We start from the raw sequence: 19,648 nt of genomic DNA on the forward strand, positions 1-19,648 counted from the left end.
TTTTCCTCACCCTGTTAACCATGCCCTCCCCCATACTTGTATAGCATTATCACAAAATCATCACAAAAATTTTAAAAAGTTTAAAAATAACAAAATCGACAAATGTGAGTTCATTAGAAGTTGTTAGGAAGATTTTAAGTCCTGTGATTTTATAACTTTCTTACAATACTTGAATTTTAAAGATCTTCTCTAGAAACTTTTTTTAAATAAAAGTTTTATTGGAGAAAAATAGAACCACCACGTACACAGGGAAAAGAGCACAAAAATTCAACTGATACAGAACAACAACTGAAAGTCACAATTATCCAATGTAGTTTGCAATTACTTTTCAGTTTCTTAAACAGCTCCCCTCAACTTGTTTTTTTTAACAGTCTTGCTAATTTTTCAGCTGAAACAGCATCAAGTTTTCAAAGAATTAAGAGCCTCAGGGAGGGGACCCGCTTTCAAGATACCGAATGTGACATCAAGAGTCTCCTCCTAACAGGACCAACTCTATCTAAAAGTTGCTTACAAGTAACTTGAATCTTGTGTAATAGTCTACATCTCACAGACCATCAGAAATGAGTTAGAACACTGTTGTTGATGGTACGGTATGAAGAGAGGGCAAACAAAATAGCTGCATTTGCTTGTCAGCTGAGCTCATATAAAGAAATCAGTGAGGAGCTGAGAAAATACAGGCAATGGCTGCTCAATAAGAATTACAAGTTCCGAATACCACATATAGTTAGACACCAGTGTGCAAGTTGATGCAACTAGAAAGAAATAGGCAACTTTTAAAAATACCTGGCCACAGGTCTTTGAGAACTCAAGAAAACAATCAACAGTAGACACAAGAGTCAAAAATCTCCTCAGGTTGAAGATTAGGACATAGGTAATCTTCCTAACGGCTCCAACAGGCAAGGAAATATGCTGTGGCAAAAAGCATTAAGTAGTTCTGATTTTTAAAAAACAAGAACAAAATTTTCTGCTTCTCCCTTCAAAGCTTCAAGGAAATAGAAACAAGGAAGCAAAACAAAAACAAACACTGACGGTAAAGAGAAGCCTTTTGCTTGAATTATCAATTCGAAAAACAGTACTTTTGCCATTTTGTATATATAAACAATCCTGGGACATTCTCCTGAAAACTAGGTGTCCAGTGGCTAAAAGAACTCAATTTCAAGCAATTCTGAAAGGAAAACCAGCATGACACAGAATCTCAAATTCCCAAACAGGGGTTGTGTGGGAAAAATGAGGGAGGACCTTTGTATCTAGGGTTTTAGGAAGTTAAAATGAAGATGACAGGAAAGGCTTATTTATCAACAAAGAGAAGAGTTGGGATGCTTCTAAAAAAACTTTGGTAGAGAAAATAGGAATGCTAAATCCTAGGAAGCCTGTAACAATCTACAATTGGTCCAAGTTGAAGACAAAACTGTCCAAACAACATTTAAAGTCTAAAGTATGTTGAAAACTAGTTGAGAAGTTTTTGCTCCTGTAACAATTTACAAAACACGTTCATTTTGGTCTCTTTTGCAATTTTCTTATTGTATTCATTTTTAATATAAAGAAAGAGTTGGATTTTTCTCTTCTATGATGTTCCTCTAGTACAACTGATCATTAATTTTCTATTTTAGCTATTTTTATAAGTACTTGTTAATCAGCACAGTTAACTTGGGGCTAAGCCATATATACACATCCCATACTCATAAACGAAAATTTTTAGGATGTGAATATACAAGATATTATGTAAGCAACTGTCCCCCTACTTGAAAACTTGTTTCCAAATAATTTTTTTTAAAAAACATCCCTTTCAGTGTAACAGAACATTACCTAGTAAAATATCAATAGCTATGACAATTCATTTCTCTTTTCAAGGGAAATCACAAAACGGGTGAACAACCAAGTCAAGGGTGGTTTTTCTATTTGATAAATACATCCAGAACTCTGTACAGTAAATAAAGTTTGCATGCAGTTTAGGTATCTTTAAATGACATTTTAAGCAAATAAACCTTTTGCTTCATAATTAATGGTATATAAGAACCCTCCCCCATTTTTAATAGCCACAGGGATCTCTTTCCCAGTTCCAAAGAGGAATTCATGAAGACCAGGTACGTTCTTAAGTGTTTTCTGCACATCATACTAAATAACATGCAAAGAGTTCAACAACATTCTTCTTAAAGGTAAGTATTACTCTTTAAAATGGGCATGTTAACCACTGAGAAAAAGTCCACTCAACTATTTCCATTAATTACACTGCTTCATTTGGTCATTGGTAGTAAAAAAGGAGTCAAATAATATTGAATCAACAGGTTAGTTTATCCACTGGCTACTGCATATGACACCAAATGCTGCAACATTCTATGCAATATAGTTGTACTGGTTTGGATTTTCTTTATCTCTTTCCATGTAGTCCCGGTCAATTAAAGATTCTATTCTCTTCTTAAGATCAGCAGGCTGTAAGAGAAGGCAAATTTTCAATGTAAAGTTCATTATCATTGGCTCAAGCCCATTTAGTTAACACCCCATTAAAAACACAACAGTTTTGGCTCACGAATTTAATCTCCTTTTTTAAAATTTGTATTTATTTAAATCTCTTTTTTAGAGAAAAATATCATGAAAATAAACCAGGTTTAAAAATGTTTTATACACGTTGAAGATTCTTTTTTTTTTTTTTTGAGACGGAGTCTCACTCTGTCACCCAGCCTGGAGTGCAGTGCCACCACCTCGGCTCACTGCAACCTCCACCTCCTGGGTTCAAGCGATTCTTCTGCCTCAGCCTCCCAAGTAGCTGGGACTACAGACACAAGCTACCACGCCCGGCTAATTTTTGTATTTTTCGTAGAGACGGGGTGTCACCGTATTGGCCAGGTTGGTCTCAAACTCCTGACCTCAGGTGATCCACCTGCCTCGGCCTCCCAAAGTGCTGGGATTACAGGTATGAGCCACCGTGCTCAGCTATGTTGAAGATTTTTTAACACCAGAAATGTTTTCGATTTTTAATTTTCTTTTATAGTTCTTAATTTTTTTTAATACAGGGTCTTGCTATGTTGCCCAGGCTTACCTTAAACTCTTGTTCTTGAGTGATTCCCCCCAGCCTCAGCCTCCCAAAGTACTGGAATCCCAGTACTCACAGGTATGAGCTACCCTGCCTGGTCCTGATTTTTTCATTTTGGAATATTTGCATATACATAGTGAGATATCATGGGGATGGGACCCAAGTCTAAACACAAAATTCATCTATGTTTCATACATACCTTACATAGCCTGAAGATAATTTTATACCTTTTGTGCATGAAACAAAGTTTTGACTGCAACCTGTCAAATGACGTAAAGTGTGGAATTTTCCACCTGTGGCATCATGTTGGCATTCAAAAAGTTTCCAATTTTAGAGCATTTCAGATTTTGGATTTTCTCATTAAAGGTGTTCAACCTGTACTATATACTATACATACATTAAACTGTCACACCCTTGTCATATTGTTACGCAATACTTTCTATTACTTTTCTGTTTTAAAGAGGTCATGCCAGAAGCAGCTACCCTTTGCGTGGTTAAATACAAAAGACTACATTTATTGTAACTTCACATGAGGACTATATAGTTTTGTCAAGATAGTTTGTGAATTACACCTTTACTTTGGGCAAGAGTTAGTTGGCTTAATTTTTATAAATTAAGATTTAAAATGTATTGACGAAATCACTATTTAGACCAGGTGCGGTGGCTCATGCCTGTAATCCCAGCACTTTGGGAGGCTAAGACGGGTGGATCACCTGAGGTCAGGAGTTCAAGACCAGACTGGCTAACATGGCAAAACCCCATCTGTACTAAAAATACAAAAATTAGCCAGGTGCGGTGGCGGGCGCCTGTAGTCTTAGCTACTAGGGAGGCTGAGGCAGGAGAATTGCTTGAACCTGGGAGGTGGAGGTTGTAGTGAGCTGAGATTGCGCCACTGCACTCCAACCTGGGTGACAGAGCAAGAAGACTCCATCTCAAAAAAAAAAAAAAAAAAAAAATCACTATTTAAAAGAATACTGGCCAGGTGCAGTGGCTCATGCCTGTAATCCCAGCACTCTGGGAGGCTGAGGTGGGCGGATCATGAGGTCAGGAGTTTGAGACCAGTCTCGCCAATATGGTGAAACCCTGTCTCTACTGAAAATACAAAAATTAGCCAGGCGTGGTCGTGCGCACCTGTAGTCCCAGCTACTTGACAGGCTGAGGCAGAAGAATTGCTTGAACCCGGGAGGCGGAGGTTGCAGTGAGCCGAGATCACGCCACTGCAATCCAGCCTGGATGACAGAGTGAGACTCCATCTCAAAAAAAAAAAAAAAAAAAAAAAAAAAAAAAAAAAAAAACTACATGAAATGGCTTGATAAATGAAGTACCTCATAATTTAGATCTTCATACTTCTGGTTTAATGCATCTGACTTGGATTTCTGCATCCTGTGATTTAAAAGTAATCAAGAAAGCTTGTAGCTTTATCTTCATGATTGCATTCTAAGCTCCTGGATGACAAAATTCCACTATATATCTTATGTATCTAGCCTGTAAATATAATATAATCTTGTTTGCTAATAGAAAGTTTTTCAGTATAAGTAAAATGACCACTTGTTCAAGAGGGGAAAAGAGGGGAGACAGTCTGATGCAGCAGTGAAAATTTTATCCAGAAATCCCAAGGTTTGGAAATCAAATGACTTTCTCTTAATTACAGTGAAAGACCTAGAATATCAGCACAATATTAACTACAGCAATCCCCTAATTTCCCCAGCATCAGTGATCTCTCTGGCTTCAGCTGAAATGATTGTTAGGCAGAGCATGAGGGTAAGAGTGTGGTAATAAGGAGTGCAATATTAGGTTTGGAGAAAAGAAAATGCTTACCTTATTAGAACTAAGAGCTACAGAGTGCTTATTATGTACCAGATCCAGTGCTAAGATTTTTACATTCATGATCTGATTTAAACCTCACAATAATCCTACAAGGTAAGCACTATTATCTCAATTTTACAAAAGAGGAAACAAGATCAGCAAAGTGAAGTGATTTATGAAAGTCTAAAGCTCATAAGAACCCTAATAGTGGCCGGGCGCGGTGGCTCAAGCCTGTAATCCCAGCACTTTGGGAGGCCGAGACGGGCGGATCACGAGGTCAGGAGATCGAGACCATCCTGGCTAATATGGTGAAACCCCGTCTCTACTAAAAATACAAAAAACTAGCCGGGCGAGGTGGTGGGCGCCTGTAGTCCCAGCTACTCGGGAGGCTGAGGCAGGAGAATGGCGTAAACCCGGGAGGCGGAGCTTGCAGTGAGCTGAGATCCGGCCACTGCACTCCAGCCTGGGCGACAAAGCGAGACTCCGTCTCAAAAAAAAAAAAAAAAAAAAAAAAAAAAAAGAACCCTAAGAACCCTAATAGCTAGCAGTCTATTCAAACTCTATCAATGTTTATCATCCAAGGGTTTGGCTATCTACCTCCTAAAACTTGGAAAATAGGCCAGTACGACATCACATTAAGTGACTTTATTATTGGGCACTCACAGTGGAACATTTCCATTTAATGACCAATTTCAGTTTACCAGAACTATCACTACACTTTTCAAAAAGATGCTTAATGATGACTAGTTATCTGCATGGTCTTTAACAGATGATCTCTTACATAAGCTAACTAAACAGGAGATTTAACTCAATCCACAATAACCCAATCTGTCAAATACCATGGTATTTCAACAAATACCATGGTATTTCAAGAGGAAAAGAAGTAAATAAACCAACCAAGAAGTTCAAAAGAAATATAGTGAATAAACTTGAAAATTTCAAAGACTCACTTAGCAGTTAAACTTTCAGGTATCCAGGATTTTCTGTTATTTTCCCCTTTTGTCACTGCTGCCCACATATGCCAACAAAGTTTTTTTGGAAATCATATGCATCAAAATGGAAAATTAAAACTTTTCTCTCTCTAAATGGTCATGACGCTTTATGTTTGCAAGATTTGTATCTGAAAATCTAATCTACTTTCTTTTATTTATAACACGCTCAATAGGAAAACACAGAAGTACCTACCTTAACTGGAAATTTCAACTGGTTGTACACTTCTGAAACAAGGAGATTGTGGCTAAGTGTCTTTCTCATCTTCATAATTCGAACAATTGCAGCATCAATTTGATATTGTCTGTCTTGAAATACTCTTTCTGTAGTGCTTGCTTGTTCTTCAACCTAACAAAAAAGTTTTAAACCTAAGAATTATACCAGAAGCAAAACCTGACTATTTACATAAATTGTGCATTTTAGGGACATGGCATTGTTATTGCTTTAAAGGTACTGAATTTTCTAATTGGGGTCTTATATAGACGCTGACAGAGAAAAAGCCTACAAACATAACTCCTTTCTGTTCTGATTATATTGCCCTATACCAATGAAGTAATGCTAATATTAGTTAATTGAAAAACATCATCTTTGAATTGCTTTTCTAGAAGTAGAGATAGCTGATGTGGAATTTAACATTTTGTTTTTTTACTCTGTCTTTGATATCTTCTAAATATGTGTATCAGTTTCAATGGATTGTTAACCAGATTTCTCTATGACAATAGCTTGTCTATAAAGTGACGGACTCTGTCTGACCTGACTCAAGGCATGGTATTAACTGGCTAAGCAAACTAGTTAAGAGTCAAACTGTTTGAAAATTAATTTTTATTTTGTAATATATAAATCAGACATGCATGCCATTAATGCTTACAATCCTTCAAGACTTATAGACATGTAGGTATTTAGGAGGCGGTTTACCAATCTTGATGCTAAAGCAAAAATGTTCATCTTTCGTAACTAAACCAAAAAAAGTCTGGGCTTTTTGCAGCAGTTTCTTCCTGGTACAGCATAAACATTTTAAAAGTAAGGACATGGTAATCCTTTAAGAAAATATCCTTTGATGTGTATGTGAAAATGACAGGAACTTGTTTGAAGATACTGGTTGCTGTCCTACATTAAAACTTTTCTCCGCTGAGCGCAGTGGCTCACACATGTAATCCCAGCACTTTGGGAGGCCGATGTGGGTGGATCGTGAGGTCAGCAGTTCGAGACTAGCCTGGCCAATCTGGTGAAAACTCATCTTTACTTAAAATACAAAAATTAGCTGGGCGTGGTGGTGCACGCCTGTAGTCCCAGCTACTCAGGAGGCTGAGGCAGGAAAACCACTTGAACCCAGAAGGCAGAGGTTGCAGTGAGTCAAGATCGCGCCACTGACTCCAGCCTGGGTGACAGAGTGAGACTCCACATCAAAAAAAAAAAAAAAAAATTTTTTTTTTTCAAATATTGCATTAAACCTTATTGGAACTGAAACCATCAGTTTCAGGATGCTGCAGTTGGAAGTCTCTTACAAATTCAAATGGCAAAAACAAACAAAATATTCACCTTCACTGTTTTTTTTTCTTTTTTTTAGACAGAGTCTCACTCTGTCACCCAGGCTGCAGTGCAGTGGCGCAATCTCAGCTCACTGCAACCTCCACATCCTGGGTTCAGGTGATTCTCATGCCTCAGTCTCCCAAGTAGCTGGGACTACAAGCACGCACTACCACGCCCAGCTAATTTTTATATTTTTAGTAGAGACAGGGTTTCACCACGTCGGCCAAGCTGGTCTTGAACTCCTGACCTCAGGTGATCCACCCGCCTCGGCCTCCCAAGGTGCTGGCATTACAGGCGTGAACCACCGTGCCTGGCCCACCTTCACTGTTAATCAAACAAATAGTGAATAAATCATTCAGATTTTTCACCAAGCAAGTTGGAAAAAGAAAATATAATCTTTAGTGCTGGTGGACATAGTAAGACAGGCTCTCATATGCTGCTGGACAGAGTATAAACTGGTTCAGTCTTTCTGGAACACAATATGACATTATGTACTAAGACTCCTAAAATGTTCATACCCTTTAACCCAAAAAAATCTACTTCCACACATTTATCATATATCAAAGAGATTAAAATTTAGGTTCAAAGAGGTTTCTTGCAATTTTATTTATAATACTAAAAAGTCATGAATTTAATTGCCCCAAAATGAACAGTGGTTGAATAAACTGTAAGAGCCATGTAAAAATATTACACTGCCATTTGCCATTTTTTGAAGCTATTTAATGGCATGGAAAAATTCTAAAGATTGAATATTAAATAAACAAAGTAGGATATAAAACCATGTTGAGTATCAACCCAATCCTGTACAAGCACTCTCCCAAAAACCCAAAATCAAATACGGAAATGTATTTAGCTGGACATAGCAGAGAAAATGTTAATGGTATTGGCAGTATTACAGGTATAAAATCTTTATATATTTTAATTATTAACACGTATAATTCCAGTGTGTTAGGACTAGGAGAAAGTGAAAGAAATACCGTTTCTTTCATCTGGATTTGATTGATCTTTATCCTGAAAAGTTTGTGTTTGAAATCATCATTACAAATGAACTTGTCACCATCTTCAATATCTTTGCCCTTTGGATTTTTTGCCAGAACTCTAGCTTTGCCACAGGCTAATGACTGCAGTGTTCTCCTTAACTCTCCATCCTCTGAAGAAGAAAGAGAGGTTTAGTTATTTGTTACCAGCATGAACAACTACCACATTCTACCTCAATCTAGTTTCCACTCCATCCCCCTATTAAAACTGTTTCATTTTTTCCCAAAGGTCACCAACAACTCTTCTTTGTCCTAGCCAATGGCTTTTTTCCTAGTTCTCTTCTTTTTTAAAAAAAAATAGAGACGGGGTTTCACCATGTTGCCCAGGCTGGTCTCAAACTCCTGAGCTCAAGTGATCCACCCGCCTTGGCCTCCCAAAGTGCTGGGATTACAGGTGTGAGCCACCACGCCCGGCCCCTAGTCATCTTTTAAAGGTGTCAATTATCATATGATGTGCGCAACTACCAAATCTTCCAAAATGACATTTCACTTCTCTCCAGTTGCACGTTTAAATGGCAATTCCGCCTGGCTGTTTTACTATCAACTGTAGTCACGTCCAAAATTTGATTCATCATCTCTATATAACTGTGTCCTCTTTCCAACTGTCAGTGGTGATACTACTAACCTTCGCAATTGGGAAACCCTGAAATCATCTTTTAACTTTTCCTTCTCCCTCATCCTCAACATAATAGCTAGCTGTTGCTTCTGCAGAGATGAATTTTCTCCATTTTCGTGGCCTCATTCTAGTCTAAGGCCCTTCCACTTTATGCCTGAATCATCCCAACAGCGTCTAAACTGGAATCCCTTGATCCTTCCAGTTGCCCTGTACATTGATTTCAGTAAGTGGTCCAAATAATTACTTCCACCACGCCACATAGTTGAGACACTACAATGTAGGTTTGCATTTGCTAGATTTATCAGGTTCTCCACAATCAGGCACTACTCATCCTACCTAATTTTTTAACTCACTATTCTGTTACAATTAAGCTCTTCATGATTCTTCATGATTCCGTGCTACAATTAAGCTCTTCATGGGCCTATACTGTGCCCATTCCTACCTCCAATCTCATCTCAAAATATTTCCCCTTGCTGTATATGCCTTCTCCCTGACCAAAACTTGAAGGCCTAGCTCAAATGCCACTTGCTTCATGACAGCTTTCCCAATTGTGCTAGTCCACAGTGATCCCTTGCTTTGTTGAACTCCTACCACACTTAGTCAGTACCACAAGCCAGTACTTATTGGTTCTGACATTATTTCAAGTGTCATTTCCCCCTTTCCCTATGGTTATATTAAGAGTTTCGGCCAGGCGCAGTGGCTCACACCTGTAATCCCAGCACTTTGGTAGGCCGAGGCAGGCGGATCACGAGGTCAGGAGTTCGAGACCAGCCTGGCCAACATGGTAAAACCCTGTCTCTACTAAAAATACAAACATTAGCCAGGTGTGGTGGCGGGCACCTGTAATCCCAGCTACTCAGGAGGCTGAGGCAGGAGAATCACTTGAACACAGGAGGTAGTGGTTGCAGTGAGCTGAGATCACGCCGCTGCACTCCAGCCTAGGTGACACAGCAAGATTCCATCTTGACAGGGGAAAAAAAAGAGTTCTGGCTGGGTGCAGGGGCTCATGCACGTAATCGCAGTACTTAGGGAGGCTGAGGCAGGAAGATCCCTTGAGCTCAGGAGTTTGAGACCAGGCTAAGCAACATAGTGAGACCCTGTCTCTGCAAAAAAAATTTTAAAAATTAGCCAGGCATGGTGGCATGCACTTGTAGTCCCATCTGCTTGGGAGACTGAGGCAGGAGAATCACTTGATCCTGAGCCATGATTGTACCACTGGACCCCAGCCTGGGTGACAGACTGAGACCCTCGTTAAAGAAAAAAAAAAACCCTCAAAAGAGTTCTGAGGCAAGGGATTATTCCTATAAATGTCCCTCAGACCTCTTAACACAGTGGTATGCACATAGTGAACACTTAATGTTTGCTAATCAACCAATTCAACACAAACCTATTCCGGTTGCCTGCTTGATCTCTTCTAAACTGAACTCCTCTCCCTCATTAAACATTAGCAGCACCAGTGTTTGAAAAAGAGAGACCTGGAGTTCTTTTTTACCCTGTTGAAGAAATAAAAGTGTTTAGCCATCACTTTTTTAAAAACACATGAAAAATTAATCAAATCATCTCTTACAGGAAAAGCATTTTTCAATTAGTAGATTTAGAAACATGATTAGCATTATCCAGCAAAGCCACTTGACGTGGTAATACAGTATTTCAGTGTGGGGTTTAGGTATGACCCTACCTAAAACAGGGGGAAGGATTAGCTGACCTTTTAACAGTTTTTTTTAAGCCTTATAAATAGAATAAAGTAATGAAAATTAATCAGCCTTATGTGTCATTCTAGATCTTCATCACAAGCAGCAAGAAATCACTATTTCAAATGTATTTTTTATTTGTTTGGCTCAGATTAGTCATGAAAAGCTAAAGTTTTTTGAGATTAGATATTGCACACTGTTCCCCTTAACTCCCACTCTATTCGTAGCTCCCAGCAACAAAATTTCTGTCAAGAAGTGGCAGTGTTAGGCTGGGTGTAGTTGCTCATGCCTGTAATCCCAGCACTTTAGGAAGCGGAGGCAGGAAGATAGCTTGAGCCCATAAGTTTGAGGTTACAGTGAACTGTGATTGTGCCACTGTACTCCTGCCTGGGTGACAAGAGTGGGACCCTGTCTCTAAAAGTAAATAAATAAATAAAAATAGGAAGTGGCAGTGTAAAGTTTTCATCTACAGGTGAGGAAAGAGTAGGGGAAAAGTTCATTGCTTTTCGTTTTGCAGAAGGGCCAAATCAATTGTGGAAAGACCACACAGCTAAAATTACTTAAAAATACATAAAGCTATGACAAGCTCTCACTGTCGTGATGCGGATATCTAGGATACAATTATAAAACAATAGCTTAAACTGGCCAAACGCGGTGGCTCATGCCTATAATCCCAGCACTTTGGGAGGCTGAGGCAGGTGGATCACAAGGTCAAGAGATAGAGACCATCCTGGCCAACATGGTGAAACCCCGTCTCTACTAAAAATACAAAAAAATTAGCTGGGCATGGTGGCGCACGCCTGTAGTCCCAGCCACTCGGGAGGCTGAGGCAGGAGAATCACTTGAACCTGGGAGGCGGAGGTTGCGGTGAGCCAAGATAGCGCCACTGCACTCCACCCTGAGACAGAGTGAGACTCTGTCTGAAAAAAAAAAACCACAAAACAATAGCCTAACCTTTTAGTTAAGAAAGATGACCTAAATATTAAAGACAAAGATGAAAATTAAAAGTTTTGGGAACATCCACTTACCTCTTTAAATTCTGCTTTAAGCACACAGTGTCCTAGGGTTGACTGCCACTGAAGTTTCCTGCCACTATGTTTGCCTAGGTAAAATGTCTTGAAAATCTCCTGAAGTTTTACCATCTAAAGTAAATAAAATAAGGCTTTATTTAAGCTCTATACCCAATACCACATTTACCACTTTTTATACTTACCTCATGTGATATAATTTCTGGAAAATTTTAAGACTATATCCAGTAGGTCCACCAATCACTTTGATGAAAAATAATGATCTCCCAACCACCAAATCAAATGGGATTTATTAGGATTTATACCCTTTGCTCTATCTGAACCATTTAATCATCCACTCTTTTGAAACATTGACCTGCAGCAGCTTTTGTGCCTCTATACTATGCTGGTTCCTTTATCTCACTGTTGCTTCTGCACTGGTTTCCTTCACAGGTTCCTCTTTCTACCATCTGCCAAATGTGAGCCTTTTCTAAAGTTCTGCCTCTGCTGTTTTTTCTTCCTCTTTGAGACAGATCTACTCCCTGGGCCTTCATAACCATCTCCATGGAGGATTCTCAATATCTAGCTGTCTAGCCTTAATCCCTTTTATGGACTTCAGTCCTGGGCTAGACAGTTTCCCAGGAGTCAGGATAGATTTAATCAAGCACCCATCATTTAGCAATCCCACCTATGGGTGAAATATGTGCAAGAATTCTTAATAACTAGGTAGAATGAGGGGTATAATCTGTGAAGATGGAAGAAGAGCCAGGGAAATTGATCCTGAACCCAGAACTTTGGCATTATTAGCTAGGCTCTTAACTGGACTTAGAAGTACAAAAGTAAAATATTAAAGCAGTTGGTATTTGGTGTTGGTGTGTTTACTGACATTCACTTTTAAAAGTATCTATGCCAGGCCTGGTGACTCACACCTGTAATCCCAGCACTTTGGAAGGTGGAGGCAGGGGGGATCACTTGAGCCCAAGAGTTCAAGACCAGCCTGAGCAATACAGCGAGGCCCTGGGTCTCTATTTTTTTCTAAGTATCTTTTTTTAAATGACAAGCAAAATGGAAATGTTATGATTTCTATGCCTATAACTCAGGTTCTAAACAGTAACTCTTACCTCTGGTGGTAAATGAACTTCCATAGGCACATATGTTGGCCAATAGCCCATTGTCAGGATATTCACAGTTAATTCAATATTTCCCGGAACATTCTGATTCTGCATATACTGTAAGATCAAAACACACACTGAGATCTTAAAACTGCATACATTTCGTATCATAATAACCTATTTAAGAAGTTCCCCGTTATGAAATTATATGCAAACACTGACCATCCTTAAAATAAAAGGCAATTATTAAGAGGACTTTAAAAGAAGCCTACACAAAATGCATTAGGCAAGTACAGAGGTTAACATTTTGATACAAAGGCATACAAGGATCACATGACCTCATTACAGGCATTATCAACTTAAATAATTTCTCACATACAGCTGGGCTGTTACAGGATCTCTCCTCCACTCTTTTCCCCAATACCACCTGCAGTCCCCACCTTTGAATACCCCTACATGGCTTAAACATCTTGCAGCAATCCCCATTCCTCACCCCACCAGCCAGCCCAAGTCTCCAGTTTTTCGCTTGCTCCACTGCCTGTCTGCAGGGAGTGGCCTGGAGTAGGGAAGGAAAAAGAGGGGAAAAGGGCAAAGCAGATAAGCCCCATTCGGTAGCTACTATAGAATTCATAATCTTACTGACCCTGATTTTTTCTTAATTCTTTCACTTCCACTTCCCACCTTAGCAACATTGTGGGGTAAAGAAGTCACTACTAAAACCCCAAAAGAGGAAAATCTAACTTGCCATCACTATCACCTATGTTCTTAAACATTTCAAAACTACTTTCTACCTACATCTTCAAAACTGTGGATCTAGCTTTCTATCTCCAGTGTCCCCAAAGGCTTTATACAGCTACATTATCACTTCTCCTCTCTCCCCACTGCAAGCTCTGAACATGCAAATCACCAAATGATAAGACGCTGGGGAAAGCCCTGTTCCCACTATAGCTCTTCTTGTACTGACTTCAGTTCAATACGTTTTATTTTTATTTTTGTGTTACTCTGGGTGTTTGTTAAAAATAAATCCTAAAGTAGGTCAAATATACTTATATTTCACCAATGGTTTTTTTTCTACTGTGAATATCACCTCAGTTGCCATGAAGTAATTACAACAAACACGTTTCTATTTATCCTCTTCAGTACAAATCACAGCAAGCGGATAACTAAATATAACTAAGTTCGAGGAATTAAGTAAGAGTTTAACTCACTTTTACCTGTTTGAACTGAATCATGATGTCTTTAGAAAGTTCCATGTCTTTAAACATTCCTTCAAGTTTGCTGGTGAAAGCAGCTCCGCATTCTATTAAAGATGTTTGTACATGTATAATATTTTAAAGTGGTAAAAACAAAAGAGGTTTAAAAGTGGGAAACACGAAATACAAAACTTACTTTAGTATGATCTGTAACTTTCATAAGAATAAAAAGAAATCCTTACCCCAAAGTGTATGCCCCATTAATTCAGAGTCAAACTCTTTAATCCTGTAGTAACCTTATCTACTATTTAGGTATAAAATAAATGGGAAACTTTTATACAAATAATAAAACCAAGAACAATGCTTTATCTTAAAAAACACAACAGCTCTGGATATATGTACAATAAGTTGGAAACCTCAGGAGCTTGCTCAATTTATGTTTTCATCATATATACATAGACACGACTGACAAAAGAGGAAATCGATTGAAAGGGTAAGAAGCTAACATTCTCCTTCAGAAATCAAAGAAAAGGAACAGAAAGAATGAGAAACCTACCATGTTTAAGTTTGGACAGCATTGATTTTTCAGCATCTACAGACGCACTCTTCCCGACTAACAGGCGCTTGGCTAAATCTTTCTTATAGAAGGCCTCAAAAACATCCTTGCCTATGTAAAAAAAAAAAAAAAAAAAAAAAAGCAAAATTTATAATATTCCAATAAAAAGTTCTGACAAAATTGCTTCAAAGTGCTTTAATAAAGCACACCATTATTCCAAGTTATTTTACTTTATACATTTTATCCAAGTTTGTTAAATGCAAGAAGCAGTAGAGATCCATTTTTGTGCCAGATATTTCAAAGTCTTTATTGTAAAACTTTTTTGCATGGGAACTGTCTTGACTGCATTAACTTTTCTTCAGAAAAGCTTTTGTGGACTGGTAGCTTTGGTGCCAATATTGAAGAGATTAAGCCAAGTAGCAAAAATCAAGGCACTTAATACTAGAAGAGTCAAAGCATAGGACAATCAGGTAACATTCCTCATGTATCCCCCCAGTGAATTAAAAACAATTTTAAATCTGTAATTCCCAAATAAATATTCCCTCCAGGTTGAATATACTTGCTAGCTTCTCTGTTGAGTGCTATTTTTTTTTTTTTTTTTGAGATGGAGTCTTGCTCTGTTGCCCAGGCTGGAGTGCAGTGGTGTGATCTTGGCTCACTGCAAGCTCTGCCTCCTGGGTTCACACCATTCTCCTGCCTCAGCCTCCCGAGTAGCTGGGACTACAGGCACCTACCACCATGCCTGGCTAATTTTTTGTATTTTTAGTAGAGACGGGGTATCACCGTGTTAGCCACGATGGTCTCGATCTCTTGACTTCGTGATCCGCCTGCCTTGGCCTCCCAAAGTGCTGGGATTACAGGCGTGAGCCACCGCGCCTGGCGTTGAGTGCTATTTTAAAAGAAAAGTATTAAAACATTAGTAAATACTTACCATAGATAAATCTAAATATGATCATAATTTTATCCAACATTTTCTCAAGTTCTTCATCTGTAGCTTCTTTGTTGCCTGCACGAAGTTTTGAATCTACATACTTAGCTAAAATGGGGAAAAAGTTTGTTGTTTAATAACCAGGGGAATACATGAGGTACTGGGCACTATATATACCCAAAGAGGAGTATGATACACTGAGTTTTTCAATATTTCAGACATTTATATGCATTTTTTAAAGTCTCCAAAGTCAGGGAGATCAAGTGTTCAATGCCATAGAGCTAATAACATCAGGGCCTGAACATAAACCCAAGTGTTCTGACTCTAGATCAAATGCACTTTCCACTATACTGATGTTTATGAAAATAGGATCGGGATATCCCGTGGGGGAGGTCTCATGTAGCCCTGTGGGGGCATAATCAAAGCCACGGAAAGACATGGGGAATCTTCTGGAGTGTCCATTTTATAGGAATAGTGAGCAATCTTAAACATTACTTTTCTATTAAAATAAACCAGATACATCACAGAGTAGAAGGTAAAATTTGCTACATGTTTAAGGATAAATAGTAGATAGGTTGCAACAAAATTTCATCCTTTTGGCAGAGGACCCTAGACCTTCTCAGGTTATCTCCTCCTCTGACACTAAGGGTACTTGGGTGGAAAAACCTGAGAAGCACTGTAGTATATATCACATCCTTATGCTAAATGGGCCCAGATTATTAGGTTTATTTTTGCCCTGGACTTTTTCCTTTTTCACTGACAACTGTAATTTCATGCTGCCCTTTCTTGTAGTTTGAAATAACACCCTGCCTCATTTCTAAATCGCTTTAGGCTTGGAAAACAGATAAACTTATTATCAATAAAGGTAAATAGGGTCCAACATACTGTCTTTCAAAGAAAGCACATTATGTTTTGACATGTGGGCTTTCAGTATTTACATCCAGGTTTTTAGAAACACTTTTCAAACTTGATATACCAGCTAAGCAACCTCAAAGAAATGAGGAATTAGTAATACTACAACTGGGTAAAAATTTCAGATTGACATTTTATGACTCAAAGAACATCATTAAACAACTGGAAAAAGGACTGGAAAACATACCTATAAGTTCAGCCGGTTTATTTGGTCTTTTGTTAATGAACGTTTCAAATGCTTCTTTCATGGCATTGATAAATTTCTCATTCTTCAGAAAGCAGATATCAATTATATGGTCAACCTTATCTTTAAAATCCAGCAATTCTTGAACCATGGTTTTATCTTTTTCAGGATTAATTACAATAGTGCTGCCAAATGCCTAAAATGAAAAAATACACTTTTTACTGGAATCGAATTGTCTAAAATGAAAACAATCCCCAAATCATATTTAAGTGGCATATATATTTAAAGATCTTTAAAAAGTAAAATAAAGCTATTTTTAAGATGGAATCTTGCTATGCTGCCCAGGCTGGTCTCAAACTCCTGGGCTCAAAGGATCCTCCTGCCTCAGCCTCCCAAGTAGCTGGGGTTACAGGCATGCACCACTGCACCTGGCAAAATAAAGCTGATGGTGAAATGAGGACAAAAAAATAAAGTGCTAAAATATCCACACTGTTAACCACTCATCTATAATCACAAAAATAGTAAGCAATGATCACTGGGCATATGATATCATAACAGGGTATTATTAGAAGCTTCTGGGATCTTTTCCTTATTTTTAAAGATGTCAGCTTTCAATTTCCTTAAAATGGCAATCTGGCTTTAGTGTAAGATTGAAGAAAGGAAAGAAATTTGGGGTTCAAAGTCTTCTTTTTCTACATTCACTGCTTTAAGTGGTAGAGACAGAAATCATGTCAGACATAAATCAAGTTTTACAGCTGATATGCCACATAGCTACCATTCTCAGGTTGACCTTCTCAAAATTCCCATTACTTTTTAAAACAAATTTAAAATTCCCTTCAAAGAATTGGATCAAGGCCAGGTGTGGTGGCTCACACCTGTAATCCCAGCACTTTGGGAGGCTGAGGCGGGTGGACCATTTGAGTTCAGGAGTTCAAGACCAGCTTGACCAACATGCTGAAACCCCATCTCTACTAAAAGTACAAAATTAGCCGGGCATGGTGGTGCATGCCTGTAATCCTAGCTACTTGGGAGACTGAGGCAGGAGAATCGCTTGAACCTGGAAGGCAGAGGTTGCAGTGAGCCGAGATTGCGCCACTGCACTCCAGCCTGGGTGACAAGAGCAAAACTCTGTCTCAAAAAAAAAAAAAAAAATGGATCAAACAAGAAATGCTTGCCAATATGCACTCTCGATGTGTAGATAAGCTGTAAGAGGGAAAAATCACAGGTAAATCGTTAATACCTTGATATATTCGATCCACTGCTGCAAAAGAACCTGAACTCCACCTCGAACTCTACTGAAGAGCTGATACAGAAGAGACAAATCTTGAATTCGGTTTTCATCAAGGAGGTTATTTAAACCTGTATTTTAAAACATTTTGGCATTAAAATATAGTGAACAAAAAAGTGAACAAGATTATCAGACATTTTAATAAAATTTGAGTTATAATCATTATTGTGATACTGGTTTGAACTATGACTAGTCTGTATGTGAGTTCTAAGATTTCCTTTGAATTAAACCCAATCATCTTTCTGGGTAAAAACTAAATATAGAGACTTTAGTCACTATAAAAATAAAAACAGGCCAGGCACGGTGGCTCATACCTGTAATCCCAGCACTTTGGGAAGCCAAGGCAGGAGGATCGATTGAGCCCAGGAGGTCAAGACCAGCCTGGGCACAATAGTAAGACCTCCCCCCACCTGTCTATTTTAATATAAAAAGTTAAAAAAATTAAAAAGAAAAAGAAAAATGGTTAACTCCATAATGGTTTGTGCCATTCAGCATGATAGAGGCAAAAACAAACTTATAAAAACTGGTTTACATAAATATACATTATAAATACCTCATATATGTAGTAGCCATATTATGTACATAGTTATATTTCAGAATATTAGATATGGCCTGTGATATATCAAAAGCCATGCATAAATTAAGTCAAATTTAAATGAGGCTCTAATAAATATTTGATTTTCAGGATGAAATAACAGTATAACTGCCTTAAATTTCTAAATATATAAATTTTTATACCAAAGAAAATATTGTTGAAGAGAAAGGTAAAGTTTTTACCTATTTGTGGCATTCTCAAAGTAAAATGCAGGGTATACTCCAAATTCACTTTGGATTAGAAGTGCTTGGTTTGACATGCCATTAACAATAACAAAAAACCCTCACCACTTTAGTGTAAAAAGGAATACCTTTCCTTACTGAAAGCTAACATATTAAGTCAAGAATTTCCCACTTTTTTTCTTTTCTTTTATTTAAAGAGACGAGAGTCTCACTATGTTGCCCAGGCTGACCTCAAACTCCTGGGCTGAAGCAATCCTCCTGCCTCAGCCTCCCAAGTAGTTGATACTACAGGCACATATCAACCACTGTTTTTTTATTGGTATTTGTGGATCCCTCTCTTCTAGTTCCTGTATTTTCAGATAAGAAAACTGGCACCTTCAGGAAGTTTACTGTGATTAATAAGGATTGTGTCCATCCTCAGAAATGCAGCCACATGCTGTCAAACTTTTAAAAGGGCAACATCTTTAAAAATTCCCTACTAGTTTGCCACTACCATTTAAAAAGCAATCTCTTATTTACAAATTGCCAATTACCTTTCTGAAGAATTGCTGTTAAGTGTTCACCTAGAAGTTGTTTTTCTACAGTAGCAATTAATGACTTCCTACGAGGAAAAAAAGTTAGCATTATTGATGTTTGACTTCCAGAAAATGTAAAGCCTCTCCTGAAGTGGGGGGGAATCAAATAGCTCATTTTATGTTAATTTCAAGATTCCTATCCTATGTATAAATTTATTGGTGCTCAGAGTTACTATACTTTACACCTAAAAGAAAAAAACATAAAGGAATTGACAGGCAAAAATTTTTTTTTTTTTTTTTTTTTTTTTTTTTTTTGAGGCGGAGTCTCGCTCTGTAGCCCCGGCTGGAGTGCAGTGGCCGGATCTCAGCTCACTGCAAGCTCCGCCTCCCAGGTTTATGCCATTCTCCTGCCTCAGCCTCCCGAGTAGCTGGGACTACAGGCGCCCGCCACCTCGCCCGGCTAGTTTTTTGTATT

At 38.3% G+C, this 19,648-nt stretch overlaps 1 protein-coding gene across 5 annotated transcripts in view; it reads right to left on the reverse strand.

Moving 5' to 3' along the window:
• Positions 1–380: 380 nt before the first annotated feature.
• CUL4B (cullin 4B) overlaps positions 381–19,648 on the reverse strand; it is a 52,233-nt gene continuing 32,965 nt past the window's right edge. For 4 of the 5 annotated variants that reach the window (XM_050776088.1, XM_050776089.1, XM_050776091.1 and 1 more), the window contains 12 exons: positions 19,192–19,259; positions 17,834–17,952; positions 16,597–16,789; positions 15,501–15,605; positions 14,570–14,680; positions 14,035–14,120; positions 12,830–12,937; positions 11,730–11,843; positions 10,398–10,503; positions 8,335–8,507; positions 6,023–6,175; positions 381–2,430 (listed from right to left, as the gene is read on the reverse strand). In XM_050776088.1, the coding sequence (XP_050632045.1) occupies positions 2,335–2,430; positions 6,023–6,175; positions 8,335–8,507; positions 10,398–10,503; positions 11,730–11,843; positions 12,830–12,937; positions 14,035–14,120; positions 14,570–14,680; positions 15,501–15,605; positions 16,597–16,789; positions 17,834–17,952; positions 19,192–19,259 (1,432 nt within the window). In that variant the 3' untranslated portion in view covers positions 381–2,334. Of the gene's footprint in view, positions 2,431–4,356; positions 4,415–6,022; positions 6,176–8,334; positions 8,508–10,397; positions 10,504–11,729; positions 11,844–12,829; positions 12,938–14,034; positions 14,121–14,569; positions 14,681–15,500; positions 15,606–16,596; positions 16,790–17,833; positions 17,953–19,191; positions 19,260–19,648 lie in introns of all 5 variants that reach the window. The other variant, XM_050776090.1, reaches the window with a different exon arrangement.

This window comes from Macaca thibetana, chromosome X (assembly GCF_024542745.1).
Source record: "Macaca thibetana thibetana isolate TM-01 chromosome X, ASM2454274v1, whole genome shotgun sequence".
NCBI classification, from domain to species: Eukaryota; Metazoa; Chordata; class Mammalia; order Primates; family Cercopithecidae; genus Macaca; species Macaca thibetana.